The sequence below is a fragment of the Mesoplodon mirus genome (genome assembly GCF_964341445.2).
Source record: "Mesoplodon mirus genome assembly, chromosome: 1".
Lineage (NCBI taxonomy): Eukaryota > Metazoa > Chordata > Mammalia > Artiodactyla > Ziphiidae > Mesoplodon > Mesoplodon mirus.
In genome coordinates this window covers 6,458,547-6,480,269 of record NC_138976.1, presented here as the reverse complement: position 1 = coordinate 6,480,269, position 21,723 = coordinate 6,458,547, and the positions used below count along the sequence as shown (strand labels likewise).

At 47.0% G+C, this 21,723-nt stretch overlaps 2 protein-coding genes and 1 pseudogene across 7 annotated transcripts in view; 2 read left to right on the top strand and 1 right to left on the bottom strand.

Annotated features, from left to right (window-relative positions):
- Positions 1 to 513: 513 nt before the first annotated feature.
- LOC309802661 (splicing factor C9orf78) lies at positions 514 to 7,582 on the bottom strand. The gene is made up of 9 exons (XM_082618401.1): positions 7,440 to 7,582; positions 7,036 to 7,095; positions 5,695 to 5,746; positions 5,487 to 5,557; positions 4,506 to 4,583; positions 3,730 to 3,927; positions 2,856 to 2,992; positions 2,651 to 2,749; positions 514 to 1,187 (listed from the first exon to the last, which is right to left on the bottom strand). The coding sequence occupies exons 1-9, from the start codon at positions 7,520 to 7,522 to the stop codon at positions 1,096 to 1,098; spliced, it is 870 nt and encodes a 289-aa protein (XP_082474527.1). The 5' UTR covers positions 7,523 to 7,582; the 3' UTR covers positions 514 to 1,095.
- Positions 7,583 to 7,742: 160 nt separating this feature from the next.
- Positions 7,743 to 21,723, top strand: part of USP20 (ubiquitin specific peptidase 20) — a 47,289-nt gene continuing 33,308 nt past the window's right edge. For 4 of the 5 annotated variants that reach the window (XM_082619283.1, XM_082619278.1, XM_082619281.1 and 1 more), the window contains exon 1: positions 7,743 to 7,826. The gene's annotated coding sequence lies outside the window, so the exon portion shown is untranslated. Of the gene's footprint in view, positions 7,827 to 7,864; positions 7,950 to 21,723 lie in introns of those variants that run through there. The other variant, XM_082619280.1, reaches the window with a different exon arrangement.
- Positions 7,753 to 19,722, top strand: LOC309806638 (septin-7-like; annotated as a pseudogene). The gene is made up of 3 exons: positions 7,753 to 7,826; positions 7,880 to 7,949; positions 18,087 to 19,722. The product of its transcript is annotated as a septin-7-like (transcript).

The window sequence follows — 21,723 nt, the reverse complement described above, 5'->3', positions numbered from 1 at the left end:
AGGGAAGCCTCATTCATTCATAATTTTGAGGATCGCCTATGGACTCGATCCTGGAGATTCAAGAAAAAAATGAGGCACACGTGATTCCTGCCTTCAGTGAACTTGCATTCATTCGAGTGAAGGGGAAAAAAAGCTAGAAGAAAATCTAGTTTACAGATGAGAAAACTGAGGCTCTGAGGCAAACGGATTTGTCCAACGACTTAAGGAAGCTGTGAGCAGGGCTCGGATCTGACTCCAAAGCCACACCTCTCTAATCACACAGTACCTGCTTTAAATCAGCCCAGGAGTCAACCGACCTGTTCTTTCCTCGTCACAACCTGTGTAACTATCTCAGGAAAAATGGTACAGGTGGGCCATACCTGACAGCTCAGAGACTGGAGCCTGTCCACCTCTCTTAAACTAAATGAGAAAACCCCTCTCAGTGACTGAATTCTGCTTTTGAGCTGCCCAACCCCCAGACTCTGAACACATTACCTAGCGTTGGTATAAGAAGACGCAGTACAAACAATAAGGCTGGGTCCATTTCATATTTAATACTTAAGTGCTAAAAGTGATAGAAATTGTTTTTTCTTTCATAATGAAAAGAAACAGATAACTTTGTAAAAGTCAGAAAATACCAGTGTCCCTTTGATCTCAACCTAGATTTTTCTGCTGTCAGCTGGATCCACTGTAAACAGTGATGGATGCATTTCTGAACCCCACTCCGGATACTTGAAAATAGGAGACATGATTGCATATATAATAATAATAAAACCACAATCTAAAGGGTATTATCTCACCCTGAAACAGACAACTGTTTCCTCCTGACCCAGGGCAAATATTAGGAGAAAGCCAACATATTTACAAACGAGATTTAATAATGCTCTCAAGAATAGAGTTTGTTCCCAAATAGGAAAACTACACATTGTTTCAAAAGGTACAAATTCAGTGCCTGAAAAATCCAGCAGGTAAGCAGCAGGGCTGATAGAGTCTGTTTTGGGAACTGTCTGCTAGCCAATGAGCAGGCTTCTGTCCAGGAAGCCTTTTATCAGGGGGATGAAGGGACTGAACGACACTGTTTACATCCCACTTTGCACCTCTCCCCTTTAGCCTCCCTCAGTACCGCCTGTTCATCTTCTTGAACTTCTCGTAGTGATAGTCATCCGTGGCCTTCTCGTTAGCAGGACGCTTGCGGTTGGGAGGGGACCCTGAGAAGGAAAAGAGGAAAAGCTGTTTGCCATGCTGGAAGCCAACAACAGGCTTAGCTCCACGTAGGCAAGGACGACCATGCCTGTCTCACTCCCTACAGGAGCCCCAGTGCCTACTCTAGTGAACAGGAACATAGTAGGGCCTCAGTAAGTAAGTAAGTGTTTTTGGGTGAATAGCAATAAACACGGTGGAGTCAGGTGCCAGCCAAAATATGCTGACTTCAATGTCAGACCAGGTGAACAGCAGTAGCTACGCTTCATTGAGAGCTTGACAACATACCAGGCGTGGCACTAAATCTTTTTAGACAAGACTTCCTTTCACCCACCCGGCAATCCTAGCAGGGGCATGTTACCATCTCTGCTCAGAGAGGTTAGCTGATTTGCTCAAGGTCACTCAGGAAGTGAAGGTGGGCTGAGTTGAACCCAAGTCTGGTGCCTCCAAAGTCCCTGCTTCCTAGGTATTAATAATAGGAAGCTCTTTGGGAATCAAAGACTACACAGCTGAGGTGTTACAGAAAATAATTTCTCAAGTAGGAAGGAAGAAACAGAGCAACAGGCTGGATTTTCAGAAGCCTCAGCAAATTGAGCATTTCCTTAGAATCATCCCATTGTTGATGAGAAAGATGACACCGCCTGGTGCTGGTGAGCACGTGGGAAAGGGGCACTGCTGGATGTTGCTGGCGGGAGAACAAATTAGGATCATTTGGTGAGTTCTCAGAAGGCAGCTTAAGGACATGACATGGGCAAGAATGATCATCATTAAATAGGGAAAAATGGGAAACAACCTAAGTGTCCCGTCAGAGGGAAATGGTTAGACTATAGGACATCTATCTATACAGCAGAACGTGATATGGCCATTGAAAGGGAAAATGTATTTACTGTCATGGAGAGACAGGCAGAGCACACTAAAAAGCTGTGAGATCCTATTAAGTATGTATACAGCATATGTATATTTTTTAAAAGTGGGCAAGGTTATACACAGTCAGCCCTTGGTATCCCTGGGTTCCGCATCCATGGATACAGAGGGCTGACTGTGGGACTTGAGCATCCACAGATTTTGGTGTCTGCAGCGGGTCCAGGAACCAGTCCCCCACGGACACTGAGGGATAACAATATATAAAAATGTTAACAGGAGCCGTCTTTGGGTGGTGAAATTATGATTAACTTTTAATTTACTTTTGCTTATTGAAATTTTCTAATTTTTTGAGTTTCTATTATATTTGACAGCCCAGTGAATCCTTAGAGCAACCCCAAGTGGTAAGTTTGACTACTATCCCCATCTTAGAGGTAAAGAAACTGAGGCTTGGAAAGGGGAAGGCACGTGACCATGGTCCAGAAAATGGACTAGAACCCAGATGCCCTGACCCCAAAGCCCAAGCGCCACCCCTGCCGAGTCCCTCCCCACCTCCACGGGCCCTGGGCAACGGTCACGCCAGGCAACCTGAGGCCTCTGCTGTACTCACGCTCAGGCTCCGGCTTCTCTGTGTCACCCACTCTTAACGGTCGGGCTTTGGGCTCTTCTTTGTTTCTCCGTATGGGTGCATTGAGCTCCTCGTGATAAACTGGACCAAAAGAGACCAGGGGACGGGTCAGACAGACTTTGGGAACCCAGGGACCTCGACCCAGTGGCGTGGGCTGGAGCTGCTTCCCCAGAGACACGACACTTACATCGGTTGTGCTGCACGTAATTCACAGCCATGTTGGTGGGCACGAAGGATGTCTCGCTGTCTTTCTTCTTGTTCTGCTGCTCTGCCAGCAGACGGGCCTTGGCATCCTCCGTGGAAATGATATTTTTTATTTTAGCACTACGGGGAGAAAGGAGCCACACCACAGTGAGATCGTCACACCTCTGGGCCTCAGACGGAACTGACTAAGGGGGCTGGCAGCCCCCCCCCACTGCATAAGGACGTCATCTTTCTTGGGGCACAGCTCTCTACAATTTACCAACTCCCCTGCGGTCAGACTGTCACGGAGCTCTCCCAGCATCAGAGATGCAGGAGTTACTCTCTTCTGATCAAGAGGAAATTGAGCTGGAGGTCAGGTGAACTGACTAAGGCTCAAAGCTAGTAAGGCCAAAAAGGAAGCGAGAACCCAGAAGTCTCCCAACTTCCTACCACACCCGAAGATGATTATGACCACTGTATTTCCTCCATAAAAATCCCCTTTTGGAGCAGATGCTTTGTAGTAAAAGTGAAAGAAGGATCACGGGGTGGGTGAGCCTTTATCATTGCTCCTGCTAGAATAAAGCAGAAGAATACAAGGACCTAAATAGAAGAGCTGAAGAGCTGTGAACAAAGGCTAAATAAAAACATTCTTGTTTTCGGCAGGCAGAGTCCCTTGTCTCTTTAACTACTTCTGACCAACCCTCCAGAGAAACTCCGGGCAACAACCATGTCAGCCTGCCACAGAAGACAGTTTATATCTGTGGGTGTCCAAGGAGACAGGTTAAGAAACAGTCCCTTAACTTTTAACTGGAAAGCAGAGAGCTCGTCTTTTCTGCCTAGGGGCGGGAGAGAGGCACGACCGTGGGTCTGAAACGCACTCGATGCCGAGGTCCACCTCCGGGATGCCACTCAGCATCTGGTTGGACAGCATCTCCTCAGTCTTCTTTGCTGAGGAAACCCGGATGTTTTCCGGCAGTTCGTAAAGGCAGTCCTCTGCATTCTTTGGCTTAACTTTCTGTTCCTCGTGTTCCACGATCCCTTTCCGCTTCTTCAGCTCCGTCTCAATGTACTTCATCCTGAAATGAGATACCCAAAGGCCTCAAAAAGGGGCAGGAAAGCTCACAACGGGTGTCTTTTAAATGGTCCCCAACACTGGCTCACGGAGCCGTGATGGCTGATGATGAAGTTGCCATCGTTTCATGGAGGAGAAAAATAAAAATAACTTGAGTTTTTAAATGAAGCTAAAATTTTTCAACTTAAAGCACCAACCTACATATTATGAGATTCTGTCCTACCACACCATGTGTAAGGTTCTTCGAAGACAAAAAGATAATGGTAGATGGTAGTTTGTTTAACAGCCTTGTTGGCAAAATGAAAAATAGGCAAGTCCATTGTTTATCCCTGCAATTTTGGGGGGATGGAACATTACTAGTCAAGGAACCTAAAATTCCAAGAACCACACTTTTAAAGAATTTTTGAATTTTTCAAAGTTCTCAAGCCTCAGGCGGTGGGGAAAGGGGAGGCAGGGGCGCAAGAGGGGCCGATTTGCTGTCTCTGGGTAAGTCTAGAAATGTCATCTGTGACAAAATATCTTGGACTCTGGCTGGCTGGAGCCCTCCCCCAATCTCTTACTGATGAACAGACTGACACCTACATGTCGGCATCCTCGTCCCTTCGGTTGGTTTCTGCAGAAAATGACGTCCCCAGATGGAGGTCTTCCTCTTCACTGATCCTAAACAAAGAGAACAGTGAAGCAGAGCCTTAGAGTCACAGCTAAATGAGGATGAGTGTGATGTTACATGAATAAAACAAGTATGCAACGAAATGCACAACATCCTGTTTATGGTCAAAAAATATATACATATATATGATATGTAAATCGAAGGAACTCTAGGAATATATGCAAGCACCCTGACGGCCTCTGGAGATACCTCGGGGGAATGAATAGATTCGTTTATATTTCACTTTTGTATTGTTTGTATTATTTTTGTAATTGTTTCTATGTTTTCCTCAAAAAAGAAAAACAACTTCCACATGGGTTTGAAAGACAATATATAGCGGCTTCCCAGGTGGTGCAGTGGTTGGGAGTCCGCCTGCCAGTGCAGGGGACATGGGTTCGAGGCCTGGTCTGGGGGGGTCCCACATACCGCGGAGCAACTAAACCCGTGCGCCACAGCTGCTGAGCCTGCGCTCTAGAGCCCGCGAGCCACAACTACTGAGCCCGTGCGCCACAACTACTGAAGCCCACGTGCCTGGAGCCTGTGCTCCGCAATGGGAGAGGCCACTGCAATGAGAAGCCCACGCACCACAACGAGGAGTGGCCCCCGCTCGCTGCAACTAGAGGAAGCCCACGTGCAGCAGCGAAGACCCAACGCAACCAAGGATAAATAAATAAATTTTTTAAAAAAAGGCAATATACAATGCATCTTTACAAGAGGTGCCTACCTGCATCACTCTAAGTTAACTTTTGAAGAGTTTTTGTTTTCTTTGTTTTTAAACAACATACCGCTTACAAAGCACAAAGGGTACTCCAAGATGTCTCATTAAAGCTGCGGCAGGACCCAGCTCCCTGGGGGAACACAGACCCAGGCAGGGGCTGCAGGTGAATTTGCCTCTCAGCCAGTTTTGCACTTACTTATCTTTGCCCCTTTCCTTTAGTTTCTTCATGTCCACCATCCCGCCTGTCTTCATCTGAAAGGGATCATCCTGCAGACAGCAAACACAGCTGAGAAGAAGCATCTATATAACTTGCAGTGGAATTTTTTTTTCTTTTAAGAAAACACAATCATCCACTGAAGAGCAGCCACATCTTCCCACTGCCCAGGGAGGACCCCACAACTCACCACTAGAGTGGTCTCTTCTTGTACCTTCTCTCCCACCAGCAGGGCTACAGCACTGAGAAAAGCCAAAAAGTGGGGGAGAGAGAGAGAAAGGGCACAATTCAGAGATAAGGAGAAACATTTAGGAAATCTGTAGGCTGCAACATTAGGGCAAGGGTGAGATTTGCGGGGTGAACACTGAAGTCGGCTGGAAAAGCCTACAAGAATAACAGGGTCCAAGAAACACTCTAGATGCTGGAGGTGGGGGTAGTGGTGATGTCAGTGGTATATTTTCCTGTAAAGTCATTTAGCATTATCTTGGCTTAGAAATCTCATTTCTAAGATTATGCCTTCAGGGAAAATGAAGCTAAAGACAAATGCAGGAAAATACTATTGCAGCCTTATTTGATGGTGAAATTTAAAAAAATGATCTACAGGTCCCAAACTAAGAGGTAAGTTAAATTATGATATGTACATCTGATAGAATATTATGCAGATATTAAAAAGGTTTTTGGAAAAATTACCCACAATGTGGTTGAATGCCCACAATATCATAAGCTGAAAGTACAGTAGTCCCCCTTTATCTGTGGTTTCACTTTCCACAGTGTCAGTTATCTGCAGTCCAAAAATATTAAATGGAAAATTCCAGAAATAAAAAATTCATAAGTTTTAAATTACCAGCTGTTCTGAATGGTGTGATGAATCTCTGCCATCCTGCCCCGTCCCACAGAGGAGGTGAATCATCCCTTTGCCCTGAGTGTCCACACTGTATATACTACCCACCCATCAGTATAGGAAAAAATAATCTACATAAGGTTCAGTACTACACAGGCTTCAGGTATCCACTGGGGGTCTCAGAACATAGCCCCCGTGGATAAGAGGGGACTACCGAAGAAGAACAGAATAAAAGTAAAGCTGCTCATCGTCTTTACAAAAAAGAGAGCAAACAGACAGGAAAAGAACATTAAATGTTAACACTGATCACCTCTGTATGGGAGAATTATGGGTACTGTTTATTTTCATGATTATACTTTTCTAAATTTTCCCAAACTCTTAACGATCAGTGCGCATTTCACAATTAATCACAGTGTGCATTTGACAATAAAAACACTGATCAATGACCTGTTTCTGTACCTCTGGAGCAAACTTCAAGATCACAAGGCTCGGGGCATGTCCTGGTTAAACATCTGCAAAAAACGCTTGGACCCCTCCCCAGGCAGTACAAGGTGTAAAGTGTGTCAAGAGAAGGGGCAATGTCTGAGTAGGTATTTGTGACAGCGACCGGGTGGGGATGGGGGAGTCGGGGTAGGTGGTGTCTCGGTCATCCCCTCCTCTTCCGGGTCCTCTCCCCCACGCAGTACCCACCTCACCCCGTTGGGCCTCTTCCTCAAGTTCTGTACCTCTCGGGTCTCTTCCAGTTTTAATCTAAAAAGGCAATGCACAGGCTGAGAGACCCTCCACGGAACTCAGAGTCAAAAGGCAGCTTCGAAGGACATCCCTGCCTCGCTGCCTGCCCGCAGTGGTCCAGAGGGTGACTCTGCGTCTGGACCCAAACGGGAGTCAGAACCGCTGCGCATGCCAGGGGCACCTCTCCCAACCATGAGACCCTGGGGCGGCGGTCTCATCCTTAGGGGCCTCAATTTCTTCACAGAAGGGGATAACAACCCGGCTCATAATTAGCAATGTTGTCAACAAGGTGCCTGGCCGGTGGTGAGTCCCCCTAGGCTGCCTCTCTCTTCCTGCCCCGTGGAAGCCCGCCCCAAACGCACCGAACTTCCTCTGAGTCCTGCTCATCTTCCTCCGACTCCGAGTCGGCCCGGCGCCGGCGGAAAGCCTTCCCGGTGACCGGCATACTCGCGCCAACCCCACGGTCTAGCCGCCGAGCCCCTGCGCTGAGATCTAGGATACTTCCGGCGCTCAGCAGTGAGATCAGAGCGCCGGCCCCTTCCCGGTCCGGCCCCAAGCCCTCAGGCCCCGCCCGCGGCCCGCACCGTTCATCTGACCACGCCCCTACCCCTGGCGTCGGCCTCTCCCGATTGGGCAGCCGAGGGGGAGGAGGCGGGGCGCGGCCGGCCGGACCTCATGACCCTGCGCTGCGCCGAGCCGCGGAAGGCACGCTTGACTGACAGGCGGAGGTGGCGCGGTTGCTACGGCAGGTGAGTTCCGGGCCGCAGCCAGCTGCTTTAGGGGGCCGGGTCTCTCCGAACAGGGGCGAGCCCAGTCCAGCTACGGGCCGGCGGGGGCCTGGCCCTACCTGGTACGCAGAACGCCGCGGCCAGGTGAGCTGAGCCTGGGACCCCCCCCCCAACCCTGGCCGCCACCGCCCTGTCCCCTCCTCCGGCCGGCGCCCAGGGGATCCTCTCGGGGCCCAGCAGCCCACTTCGAGCCCCCAGGGGCTCGTTGCTTCTCCGGAACAGGGGCCGCTATCTCTTTTATTTCTGCCTGGGCCTGACCCAGCGTTTAAGGCACGCGTGTGGCGTCTCGGAGCGCTGACTTGTATTTCCCCGGGGTCTGGGCCCTGACGGGCACTTTTTTCTTTAGGGACAAAAGATGACCACTTCTTAGCGGTGAGGAATTAAAGTCCCAGCCCCGACTGCCCCGCTAATGATCACTTCCAGCCACTTCTCCCCGAGGAGAGTCGCGTCTGGTGTTTTGAACCCACCCGGGAGGGTTTGAGGGTAGAGGGTGCTTGCTGGCCGCTTTCCGGGACCTTCGGGGGCCTTGTTTTCGTCCTTTGTCACGAGGACTGTCTCTCCGGCCTCCGCCCCTTCTACGCGAGGATGCTGTGAGGATTAAGTTTATTTGAAAAAACAGGCATCAACAAACGCTTAGGTTATACCTAAATGCATAAATAATGGCTTACGGGACGCCTAGAAAGCCCTTATTAGTTTTTCTTTTCTCAATGTACTGTCTGTCCTTTCCTTTGCAAGAACTACCTGTTATTAAGCACTTCTTATGTGGCTGGCACTGGACTCAGCATTATTTCATTGAACTCATCCAACAGTCCTAGGAAGTAGATTCAGTTACTGTTTTTCATTTTGCAAATGAAGACACCAAGGCTCAGAGAGGCAGTATGTGCCTCAGGTAATACAGCTGGAAGGTGGAGCAGGCGTCAGTCACAGGCCTACCTCTGCTGCACCTTGTGCACATAAGAGTTCAGTAGTGTTTACTGCAGGTTCCCTGTTCCAGAAGACCATTCTGAAGCAGGGCAGCATTTCTGGAATGCCTTACTTTTCTCTGGGACAGTCTCCTTGGAGGTTGTTGTTCTCTTCCTTGGACTGAGACAAATAGTAGACTCAGGACTTGTTGGAACAGCCTTTTGGCTTTGACGAAAAGCCATAGTTTAAAAGCCTCCAAGTCTTGCCCTCTGCAGCCTGGTTCAGCCAAACCCAGATGCACATGGAATCACTGGGCACCTTGTCCGTGGTGGCTGAAGGAGAGGCTCCTTGGGAATTGCTGCAGGAACCCAGGGAGTTGACATCTGCAGCTCTCACGCTCTCAAAGTTGGCTGCAATTTTGCCCTCCCAGCAGCGCTCCTACCGGGGGTACTGGACAGCACTGAGGAGAGGGCCACAAAGCCAAGGACATTTCCGGATCCTCCTCATCTGACATCCCAGGGAGGACCATCTGGTACAGATGCACTGTCCCCGCTGGCCAAGACCAGAGTGCCCACTGATAACCTCCTGGGCTGTAGCAGATCTAATTGAGACTTGTTTAGCAAAAGTAATGCTGATAAGTGGCAGCTGTGAATCTGGCAGCATGTGGCTGGGCCGAGGGGCTGCAGATCCTCTGAGTTTTGCTGGGCCTTTCTGGGGATGGGATGAAACTGCTTCTCAGAGGGAGCCTGTGGGAAATCTGGGTTCTCTTCAGTTCAGAGATAGACCATGTCTTAGTTTGGTTTGAGAGCTTGGTTCCTGAAGGAAATGTCCAGGTTTGACTTGAGTTTGGGTTAGTGTGCTGGTTCCTTTCTGGAGCCAGGTGAAATGTGGGCTTGTGTCAGTGAGCATTAATGTCTTTGGGATCCAGCAAAATGATTGCAGTTCACAGCCTGGCCATAGTACGTATTCAGTGAACGTTAGACTGGTTTACTTATTCAGCAGCTATTTACTGAGCTTTCAGTATATGGAGCAGGCACTGTTTTAGGTGCTTGAAAAACATCAGGGAGCAAAAGAGACTAAAGACCCCTGAACTAGTGGACTTTATGTTCTGATAACATGATAAGTATGTAAGTATGTTACAAGGTGATGCCATGGAAATAGAAAAAAATAGAGCAAGGCAAGGGAATCGGGTAGGAGGGAGGATTGACTTGCTAATTTAAGTTGGTGTTCTGGTTTGCAGTTTGGTGGGTAACATGACAAAGCAGTGGACTGAATTATAGGCCCTGGGTTCAAGTCCCAGTTCTGCCAGCTTGCTGTGTGAGTCTGGCCAGGAAACTTCCCTTCTCTGAGCCAGTTTCCCCACCAGAGTCCCTGCTGTGCTGTTTACTGGCTGTGTGACCTTGGCATGAACCTCTCTGATCCTTTCCTGCTTGGTGGTTTTAGGGGTCCTAGTCTGAGTTTCTGCTTAGACCTACTCCAGGGTTTGCAGCTTCTCAGTGACCGTGGCCAGTCACTGCCTCCCGCCTGTCAAGCCCCAGGGACTGCCAGCGTGGGGCAGCCACAAACCCCATTAACAGACTCTTTTGGACCCTGGAACAAAGTGCAGTACCAGGTTTTGGGCCATGAAGAGATGTTATCCTAAACTTAAGGAATTTAAGTTGAGCAGAAAAATGCTGGGTGAAGAATGACTCAGAAGAGGCATTCGCGAGGGAGGCCAGGGGAAGCTACTCTGGGGGTGTGGGGGTGTGGGTTCAAGCATGTAGAGGTCATCCCCGCTCCAGTCTGTCCAGGGCTATTTGGGAGCTGGTAGAGCCGGCAGTTCAGAGCACTGACTTTGGGGCAGGCAGTCCTGGGTTTGAATCCTGGCTCAGCTGCTCGGTAGCTCTGTGGCCCCCTGCCAGTCACTTCGCCTCTCTGAGCCTCCGTCTTTCCTCCTTTAGTGATGGAGGTGGAGATGGATTTAGTTCTCAATGTTGCCCGACCTCCAGAGTGGTTGTGAGGACTTAGTGAGGTCTAGTAGTACCCGTTCCAGTACACAGGGCCACTCCGGGCGGCGGCAGGCAGGGCTTGGCAGGGAAGGAGGTTTAAGGGTCCTGCTTTGAGAGTCGGAAAGATGGTGGACTCGGTGAATTAAGACTGGTTAAAGGAAGGGGTGTATCTGGGATTTGGGGAAAATGGGGTTGCTTGGAAGTAGAATGGAGAGAAGGCACGAGGGAGGGAAGAGGTACATGTTCTGTGGGGCGGAGGGCAGCATGGAGGGGTGTGGGCACAGGTGTGTGGGGTGTGGAGTGGCCAGTGTGGTGGGGATCAGGGCAGGTGGGGTCCTTGTGTTGGGGGCGGGCTTGGTAGCATCACCTTCCCATCCTGAGGAACTGGGCTCTTAGGTGGCAGGAGGATGTAGCCAGAACCCCTAGGAAAGTGATGAGTAATGGGCACCTGAGGCCTGGTCGCAGCAGCTCTGCCAGGCCCAGACGTGCTGCCTCACTGCCTGCGCTCCTGCGCGGGGTTGAGGTGGGTTACTTCCCCCGTCACTCCGTGCAGGCCCCGGGGAGGGGGACCGTGCCTGCCCTTATTCAGGATGAAGCATCTTGGAAGTCTCATCCGGGGCCTGCAACGGGTGGGCTCAGTGCCAGACCTACCGGCCTGCCTCCTTGCTTCCTGCTTTCTTGTCCCTGATAGAGGAGGTGGGTCTGGTGGGTCAGGAGGGAGAGGTGCCCTGGGGTCGCTGTAGTGGAGGCGCAACCCCTCTGGCTGGCATCTCGGGCGCTGGCTGGGGGGCGGTGATTTCCAACAGCACAGCGGAGCCGCGGCTCTCAAGAGGGCCCATTCCTGCATCCAGGCCTCTCAGCAGCACAGGTATCTTTCCCTTTCAGTCTTTATTAAACGCCTGCCGTGGGCACTCCATTTATTTGCACAGAGGGAAGGGTGGGAAGGGCTGTGAAGGCGGACCCCACTTGGCTCACTTCCCACTGCACCGCTTCCTTGCTCTGTGGTCTCAGGCAAGTGGCTTCCCATCTCAGAGCCTCCGTTCTTCCTCCATAAGATGAGAAACAGCGGTCCTTACCCAAGAGTGTGTAGTGAAGTGCCGGGCATCGTGCCTAGCTCAGAGTAGGCCCTCGAGCTTCTGCTGTTGAGTTAGGGTTACCTTTTCCGAAAGACCCCTCCCTGCTCCCACCTTAAGTGAATTAAAAGGACTCTTTCAAAAGTGTCTATTTTAAAAAACATCAAACTTATAGAAAAGCGAAAAGAATAATAAAATGAAATCCCATTTATACCCTTCACCTGTATTCACCAATTATTAATATGTTTGCCCTGTTTACTGTCTGTATATTTATACACTCATTATCACCAGAATCATTATTGCCGATCTATTTAAGAGTAAGTTGCAGATATCATGACCCTTTGCCTCTAAATATTGCAGGAGGAATTATCTAAGAACAAGGACACTGTAATACATAACCAGAAAATGGTTTTCATCTTCAGAAACTTTAACACTGATATTGATATAATACTATATCAGTTTCCCAGGGCTGCCGTAAAGTCCACAGACTGGGTGGCTTAAACAACAAGATAAAGATGTCAGCAGATTTGGTTTCTTCTGAGGCCTCTCTGACTTGTAGGCAGTGACCTCCTTGCTGTGGCCTCACATGGTCTTTTCTCTGGGTGCATCCTTGGTTCCTCCTTGTGTATCCAAATTTCCTCCTCTTATAAGGACACCAGTCAGGTTGGATTAAGGCCCACCCTAAAGACCTCACTGAACTTAATTACCTCTTTAAAGACCTTATCTCCCAGGGGCTTCCCTGGTGGCGCAGTGGTTGAGAGTCCACCTGCCGATGCAGGGGACACGGGTTCGTGCCCCGGTCCGGGAAGATCCCACATGCCGCGGAACGGCTAGGCCCGTGAGCCATGGCCGCTGAGCCTGCGCGTCCGGAGCCTGTGCTCCGCAACGGGAGAGGCCACGACAGTGAGAGGCCCGCGTACCACAAAAAAAAAAAAAAGAAAGACCTTATCTCACAGTAAGATTACATTCTGAGGTACTGGAGGTTAGGACTTCAACATATGAATTGGTGGGGGGACACAACTGGGTCCATAACAAATGCTGTTATCTAATATGTAGTCCATATTCAAATGTGTCAGTTGTTCCACTAATGTCCTTTTCCCCGTTGATCCAGGATCCAACGTTGTCAAGTCTTTTTAGTGCCTTTTCTCTGGAACAGTTTCTCAGCCTGTGTTGAGAAAGGGAATTGATTTGCCTAGAAGCAGAGGTGCTGGCTGCCTTGGGACAGGAACCCTATTTAAGGATTTGCACCATTCCCTTGGGTCTCTTTTCAGGGCTTTACTTTGATGTCAGAAGCACCAGGAGGTGAGCTTGGATCTTTAAAAGTGTCACCGAGAGCCAGAACTGCGTTAGTCACCTGCTGTGTGTCACACTTGGTGGACGTTATACATTTCTCGGCTGGGCTGGTCGGCCTGCACTGCCCTGGGCAATGGAGCCCTGAGTGAAAAGCTAATGCAGGACATGCGACTTATGTTCCTACCAATCTCAGTTTCCAGATCTGTAAAACATGGCCAGTAACACAATTTATAGTACTAAGCATTTTTTGAACTTTGTTGCTGTGCAGATAAATACAAACTCTGAGCCGCCGTGCAAGTCCCGGTGATCAGAAGTCATTAAATCCTTCCCATGCACTGTCCCACTTCATCCTCTCAGTTACCCTAGTTGCTGTCTTTGTCCCCATTTTCCTGGATGAGGAAACTGAGGGTTGGGTGATTTAGCTAAAGATACACAGCTTGCAAATGACAAGAGCAAGGAACCGAACTCGGGGCTAGGTGTCTCCATAATTGCCTTGTGTGATTACAGACAACTCCGGGGATGACGGGTGTGGAGCAACTGGCATGTAGTAAGAGCGCAGTGGAAGGTGGCTCCCGTTAGTAATTATAGCATCCTTTGTGGCTGCACACAGGTGCCCTGGTGTGGAAACAGGGAACTCTGTGCCCTATGAGGGCAGGGCCTGGGCCTGGCTTCTTTCCCATCACCCTAAGGCGGTCAATGTTGGTTGGGGACCGAGATAAAACAAAATGAAAAATTTTAGACGGCTGGGATCAGTAAAGTATGATCCTTGCAGACACATGCACTTCAGATGTGTCAGGTCCTGCGTGGAATATTAAGCACCCAAAGTTTTTGGTTCTACCACTTGACATTTCCCTGTATGTAAACTGATTTTTTAAAACTTGAAGTAGAGTTGATTTACAATGTCGTGTTAGTTTTAGGTGTATAGCACAGTGATTCAGTTATACATACATACGTATATAGGTGTGCATAGGTATATATATGTGTGTATGTAGGTATATATAGGTATATATATATATAGGTGTGTTTATATATGTATGTATATGTATTCTTTTTCAGATTCTTTTCCTTTACAGGTTACTACAAAATACTGAGTATAGTTCCCTGTGCTATACAGTAGGTCCTTGTTGGTTATCTATTTTATATAATAGGGTGTGTATGTTAATCCCAGCCTCCTAATTTCCCCTTTGGTAACCATAAGTTTGTTTTCTATGTTTGTGGGTCTATTTGTATAAAATGATTTTTAACCATTAACTTTTAACTAATGTTAGTAAACCTTAAACTTTCTATGCTGCTCATACACTGTTGGGAGGCAGATAAATTTATATAATCTTTCTGGAGGAAAATTTGTCAGTGTATATCTAGTGCCTTCAAAACAAACATTTTGACCCAGTAATTTTTCCTGTGGTCAAAGATGTAGTCAAAGATTTATATTCTAAAATATTCCTCACTGCCATATATCTAATAACAAAACACATACACACACATACAAATACCCTAAGTGTCCAACAGTAGGAGAATGGTTAAGTAAGGTATTGTAGAGCTTAAATTGTATGTGGTGTAATGTTATTCAGCCATTAGAAATGAAGTTGTTGATGGGGCTTCCCTGGTGGCACAGTGGTTGAGAGTCCACCTGCCAATGCAGGGGACATGGGTTCGTGCCCCGGTCCGGGAAGATCCCACATGCCGCGGAGCGGCTGGGCCCGTGAGCCATGGCCGCTGAGCCTGCGCGTCCAGAGCCTGTGCTCTGCAGCGGGAGAGGCCACAACAGTGAGAAGCCCGCGTACCGCAAAAAAAAAAAAAAAAAAAAAAGAAGTTGTTGAAAAGAAGTCTAGTGATGTGGGAAACGTATATAATATAAACCAAAAAAAATCTGTATACAAACTATATCTGTTACAGTCTGGTTTAGTTTTAAAATTTATATATTCATACATATGAATAAGACTTACCAAAGCAGTAACCAAGTTTTTTTCTGTATAGAAGGATTACAGGTGATTTTTATTTCATTTTATGTTTGTCTGTGTTTTCCAGCTTCTATGGAGGTGAATATTAATTTCATTAAAACCAAACAAAAACGCCATTTTCTCTTTGCAGGATAGGTAGGAGAAGATGAAAATTTTTAATCCAGCACAGAAGTTTATGAGGCAAAAACAAAGGTATTAAGAGCAAATCTTCTTCTGAATGAGTCACAAGGTGAAGAGTTGTACTTTCAAGCCATCCAGGTAGCGGCTGAGGCGTTTCCTCTGTTGGGGCTTCCGGGTCCACTCAGGTGCTGCTGCCCCTCTCTGAAATGGCCCTCGAGTGTCCTGTTCACACTCTGTGGGCCTGGAGAGCTCCAAGGGATGAGGTCCTCCTCCCCCAGGGTGCTCTCAGGGGTCTGCAGAGAAGCACGGACAGACGCAAGAGGGGCAACCCCACATGCTCCTCTTATTTTCGAATCTTTTTTTTCTTTTTTTTTTTTTTGCGGTACGCGGGCCTCTCACTGCTGTGGCCTCTCCCATTGCGGAGCACAGGCTCTGGACGCGCAGGCTCAGCGGCCATGGCTCACGGGCCCAGCCGCTCCACGGCATGTGGGATCTTCCCGGACCGGGGCACGAACCCGTGTCCCCTGCATTGGCAGGCGGACTCTCAACCACTGTGCCACCAGGGAAGCCCTTATTTTCGAAACTAAAAATTATGCTTAAAAGTAACCTATTAGGGTCTATGTTACAAAAGCAACACAAATTCGTTGCAGAAAATGCAGACAAGCAAAAAAGGAGGAAAAAAAAATCACTTGACTCCATCCTCCCAGAGATGAGGAGGGCACCCTTTCTGTACGTGCAAAAACAAAATTATTTTACCAAAATGAAATTTTACTATAACAGTGTTTTATAACTTTTTGACTTTTTTTTTCCTTTTCCATTATGGTTTATTACAGGATATTGAATATTGTTTCTGTGCTATACAGTAGGACCTTATTTATCCATTCTATGTATAATAGTTTGCATCTGTATAGCTTTTTGACTTCCGATTCATTCAGCAAGTATTTACTGAGAAGTTACTGTGTTCCAGGTGCCGTTTTAGGTATTTGGGGTACAACAGTGCATAAAACAGATCCCTGCCCTAGGGGACTCACATTCTTGAGGAAAGATAGGAATTAGACAAAAAAACAAACAAAAAAACCCCGGCAGTCTAGTGGTTAGGACTTTGCGCTTCCACTGCAGGAGACCAGGGTTCAATCCCTGGTTGGGAACTAAGATCCTGCGTGCTGTACAGTGTGGCCAAAAAAAAAAAAAAAAAGATAAATGACCAAAATGATTATAGAGCATGCCAAGTATGGGGCAGGATGGACATAGGGCCTTTCTCAAAAGAGAATAGTGGGGTAGGGTGGGACTGCCTTCAGCAGGGTGGCCAGGGGACCTGGTCAGGGGACAGTGAAGCTGAGTACTGAAGGATGAGAGAGGGAGAGATACATTGAGCAGCATGGCAGGGCACCAGTGGGGACCAGTGTCTTTCCTGGTCATTGAGTATTTTACTTCATTATACCCCGTCCCAGCTTTTTCAAAAATTTTTTAATGGTGTCATATTATATGTATTCTTCTGCAACTTATTTAAAAGTTACTGTATTTTATTTTAGTTTTAAAATGTCAGTAGAATACATATAACATAAAACGTACCATCTTAATCATTTTTTAGTGTACAGTTCGCTGGCATTAAGTATATTCACAGTGTTATGCAACCATCACCACCGTCCATCTCCAGAACTTTTCCATCTCCCCAAGCTGAAGCTCTGCACCCACAAATCAACTCCCCATTCCCCCTACCCATGACAACCATCATTCTACTGTCTGTCTCTATGGATCTGACTCCTCTAGGGACCTCCTATAGGGAGAGTCGTACAGTATTTGTCCTTTTGTGTCCGGCTTATTTCATTTCGCATAATGTCATCTAAAACATTCCAAGACCATAGAAAGTTCTCTCTTGCCTCTTTGCAGTGTAGCCTTACCTTCTGCCCCAGGCAACTACTGATCCAGTTTCTATCACTGCAGATTAGTTTCCTCTGTTTTGAAATTTCATAAAAGTAGAATCATATAATGTGTACTTTTTGTTTCTTTGACTTCTTTTCCTCAGTTTAATGTTTCTGGAATTGATTCATGTTGCTGTGTGTATCAGTAGGTCTTTCTAATGCCATGTATTCTATGATACGAAAATACCAGTAGTTTGCTTCAGTCCCCCGTTTGTTGGACATTTAGGGTCTTTCCAGTTTTGGGCTATTATGTATAAAGCTATTGTGAGTGTCTGTGTACAAGTCTTTGTGTGGATGCATGTTTTCATTTCTCCTGGGAAAATATCTAAGAGAGGAATTGCAGGATCCTATAAGTATAAGCTTAACTTTGTAGGAAACTGTTAAACTATTTTCCAAAGCTTTTTATACCACTTATCATTCCCATCAGAATATATAAGAATTCCTTTACAAATTCAGCAACAGCTGGTAACGTAGGTTATTAGTTTTAGATATTCTTGGGTGTGTGAGATGTTATCTCATGGTTTTAACTTGCATATCTCTGATGGCAGATGATGTTGAGCGTGTTTTCATGGGCTCATTGGCCGTTCTTACTTGGTGAAGTATCTGTTTAATCATTTGTCCGTTTAACAAAATTAGACCATTTATCCTTTTGGGAGTTGTAAGAGTTCTTTATATATTTTGGATATTTGTCAGATACAGGTTTCGTGAACATTTTCTTCCAGCCTGTAGCTTGTCTTTTCATTTTCTTAAGAGCATCTTTTGAAAAGAAAAAGTTTTAATTTTGAAAAAGTCCAGTTCATCCATGTTTCCTTTTATGATTGATGCCTTTTGTGTCCTGAGACCTTCGCCAGCTTCAAAGTCGCCAAGATTTTCTCTGTTTTTTCCTCTAGAAGTTTCAGAGTTGTAATTTGTTTGTTTAAAGTCTGTGATCCGGAGAATTGGCAGGCTGTTCCGTGCCCAGGCTGGTCCTGGGGGGGCTGTTGGTCAACGGGAGGGTCACGGTGAGGTCCAGGGCTGCGGTGGAGGGGAGGTTAGCCGCAGCACCGTGGTGGCTCAGCAGACGGACCTTGAGGGCTCCGTGGGGTTTGCAGATCTCTCACATCAAGTATACAGCAATCAGTGAAGAGAGAGGTTGAATTCACACTTAGGGTTCTACATTAACCGACTCACGGATTTGTATTCTCCAGAGCATCCAGGTCCTTCCACAGAATAAAAAAGACCGTATAGGTGGAACAATCCAAAGTTTTCTACAAAGAAGGTGGTGTTCAGTTGCTGCTCACAATAGTTGATGCCCTGGGGTTTGGAGATGCAGTTGGTCATAGTAACTGCTGACAGCCCGTTACCGACTGCATTGATAGCACATGCGAGGACCACCTAAGTGCAGAATCTCGAGTGAACAGACGTTAGACGCTGGACAGCAAGATGCCGTGTTGTTTACACTTCGTTGCTCCTTCAAGACATGGACTTCAACCATTGGATATCGAGTTTATGAAGTGTTTGCATGAAAAAGTGAGTATTATCCCACTTATTGACAGAGCTCACACCGGAGAAGTGCCAACGGTTTAGAAAACAGATGATGAAAGAAACCCAAAACTATAAAATTAAAAGACGTGAATTTCCAGAAACAGATGATGATGAAGAAGAAAAACTTGTTAAAAACATGGAGGACCGTTTACCTCTTGCTGTGGAAGGTAGCAGTACTGTCCTCAAGGTTAATGGCAAAAGGGTCAGAGGAAGGTGGTATCCTTGGGGTATTGCTGAAGCTAAAAGTGGTGAACATTGGGATTTGACAATTCTAAGAAATACGTTGCCAAGAACACACATGCAGGACTTGAAAAATGTTATTGGTAACGTGCGCTACGAGAACTACAGAAGCAGAAAACCTGCAGCTGTGACTTACAATGGAGTTGTTAACAACAGAACAAAAGGCAGCTTCCTAAGAGCCCCCTGGCACAAATGGAAGAAGAAAGAAGGGAGCGTGTAGCTAAGATGAAGTTGGAGATGGAGCAGGCGTTGGAGATGAAGGCCAAAGAAGAAGTTCAAAAGCTGAAGGACTCTGAAGCTGAGCTCCAGCGGTGCCATGAGCAAATGAAAAAGAATTTGGAAGCACTGCACAAAGAATTGGAGGAAAAATGTCATCAATTTGAAGATGAGAAAGCAAACTGGAAAGCTCGACAGTGTACTTTCGAGCAACCAAACTCAGAGAACCGTGGAAAAGAATGAGAAGAAAGGGAAAATCTTTTAAACCCTCTACTGACCACCAATTACATAAAGTCTGTGATTCATTTCTAAATAATTTTTGTATACAATACGTAGGGTAGGGGTTAAAGTTCTTTTTTTTTTTTTTTTACCGTATGGATATCATTGTTCCAGTACCATTTGTTGAAAAGACCATCTTTTGCCCATTGAATTATATCAGTACCTTGGGATTTCCCTCATGGTCCAGTGGGTAAGACTCCATGCTCCCAATGCAGGGGGAGTAGGTTCTATCCCTGGTCAGGGAACTACATCCCACATGCCACAACTAAGAGTCTGCATGCCGCAGCTAAGAAGTCTGCACGTCACAACTAAGAGTCTGCATGCTGCGGCTAGGAAGTCTGCACGCCACAACTAAGACTTGGCACAGCCAAAATTTAAAAAAATAATAATAATGAATTATATCAGTACCTTTGTTGGAAATCAATTGACAACAAATGTGTGGGTCTAGACTCTCTACTCTGTTCCCTTGAGCTGTATGTCTGTGTTTGAGCCCATGCCACACTGACTTGATTACTGTAGCTTTATAGAAAGTCTTAAGTCAAGTGGTATAAGTCTTCCAACTTTGTTCTTTGCAAAAATTGTTTTGGCTATTCTAGGTCTTTTGCTTTTCCCTATAAATTTTATTTTATTTTTTTATGAAAAGAATTATTTATTTATTTAGACTGTGTTGGGTCTTCGTTGCTGCACGCGGGCTTTCTCTTGTTGCGGCAAGCAGGGCCTACTCTTCATTGCAGCGCGTGGGCTTCTCATTGCAGTGGCTTCTCTTGTGGAGCACAGGGTCTAGGCGTATGGGCTGCAGTAGTTGCGGCACGCGGACCCTAGGGTGCGGGGGCTTCAGTAGTGGCGGCACACGGGCTCTAGGGCACGCGGGCTTCAGTAGTTATGGCACACAGGCTCAGTAGCTGTGGCGTGCGGGCTTAGTTGCTTCACGGCACATGGGATCTTCCTGGACCAGGGATTGAACCCGTGTCCCCTGCATTGGCAGGAGGATTCTTAACCACTGCACCACCAGGGAAGACCCCTTATAAATTTTAGAATCAGCTCGGCAGTTTCTACAAACAAGGCTGCTGGGATTTTGATTGAGATTACACTGAATCTGTAGATCAATTTGGGGAGAACGGACATCTTAACAATATTAAGTGTGCTAGTCCGTGAACATGGTATATCTCTCCATTTATTTAGATCTAATTTAATTTCATGGATAGGAAGATTCAACATTCATCATCATTTTCAATGGCAACGTAGTACAACAGTGTACGGTTGTGCTGTTATTTATCCAGTTGCCTGTTGTTGTTCACTTAGATTATGTCCAGTTTCCCCCCATTATATAAACAGTGTTACAGTGGATGTCTTTGTCATTCTGTCTTTGCACACACCCTTGATGACTTACTTAGAGAACATCTGGAGCCAAGTCAACCCTCTTGACTGTTCTTTGCTCTCTGCCTTACTTAAACTGGTGGGCATTTGTGTGCGGTGGAATGTGGAATGCCGGTGATCGGGCTTGCTTTTGGTGAGGCCCAGTGCACAGTGACTCAGAACAGGGGTTGGCTAACTGTGACAGCAGGCTGGGATTGTTTTGTCAAGCCCTTGAGCTAAGATTTTTTTTTTAATTTATTTATTTTTTGCTGCATTGGGTCTTCGTTGCTGCACGCAGGCTTTCTCTAGTTGCAGTGAGCAGGGTCTACTCTTCGTTGCAGTGTGCGGGCTTCTCAAGGCAGTGGCTTCTCTTGTTGCGGAGCACGGGCTCCAGGCGTGTGGGCTTCAGTAGTTGTGGCACGTGGGCTCAGTAGTTGTGGCTCGCGGGCTCTAGAGTGCAGTCTCAGTAGTTGTGACGCACGGGCTTAGTTGCTCCGTGGCATGTGGGATCTTCCCGGACCAGAGCTCGCACCCGTGTCCCCTGCATTGGCAGGAGGATTCTTAACCACTGCACCACCAGGGAAGTCCGGAGCTAAGAATTTTTTTAAAATATATTTTTAATGGATTATAAAACAAAACAGAAACAAAGAAGAATACGTTTTGAAGATCACTGTGGGTAGCAAAGCCTAAATCCTTACTACCTGGGCCCTTACAGAAAAATTTTGCTGACCCCTGACTTAGAGCAGGGCTCTGCACTGGACAGACCTGATCAGGTCCCCGCCCACCACGTACTAGCCCAGGATCGACCATGGCCAAGTTCCTAGCTCATTAGCTCCAGTTCTGTTTCTTCATCTGTAAAATGGGCAGTGAGAGTACACAGAGGGTTGTCAGCCACAGGGCTATTTTTTTTTTTTTTCTATCTGAAGTTGCAGGAATGTAAGTAGTCTGATTGCACATGTGAGTCAAGAGTGGGCCTGTCACTG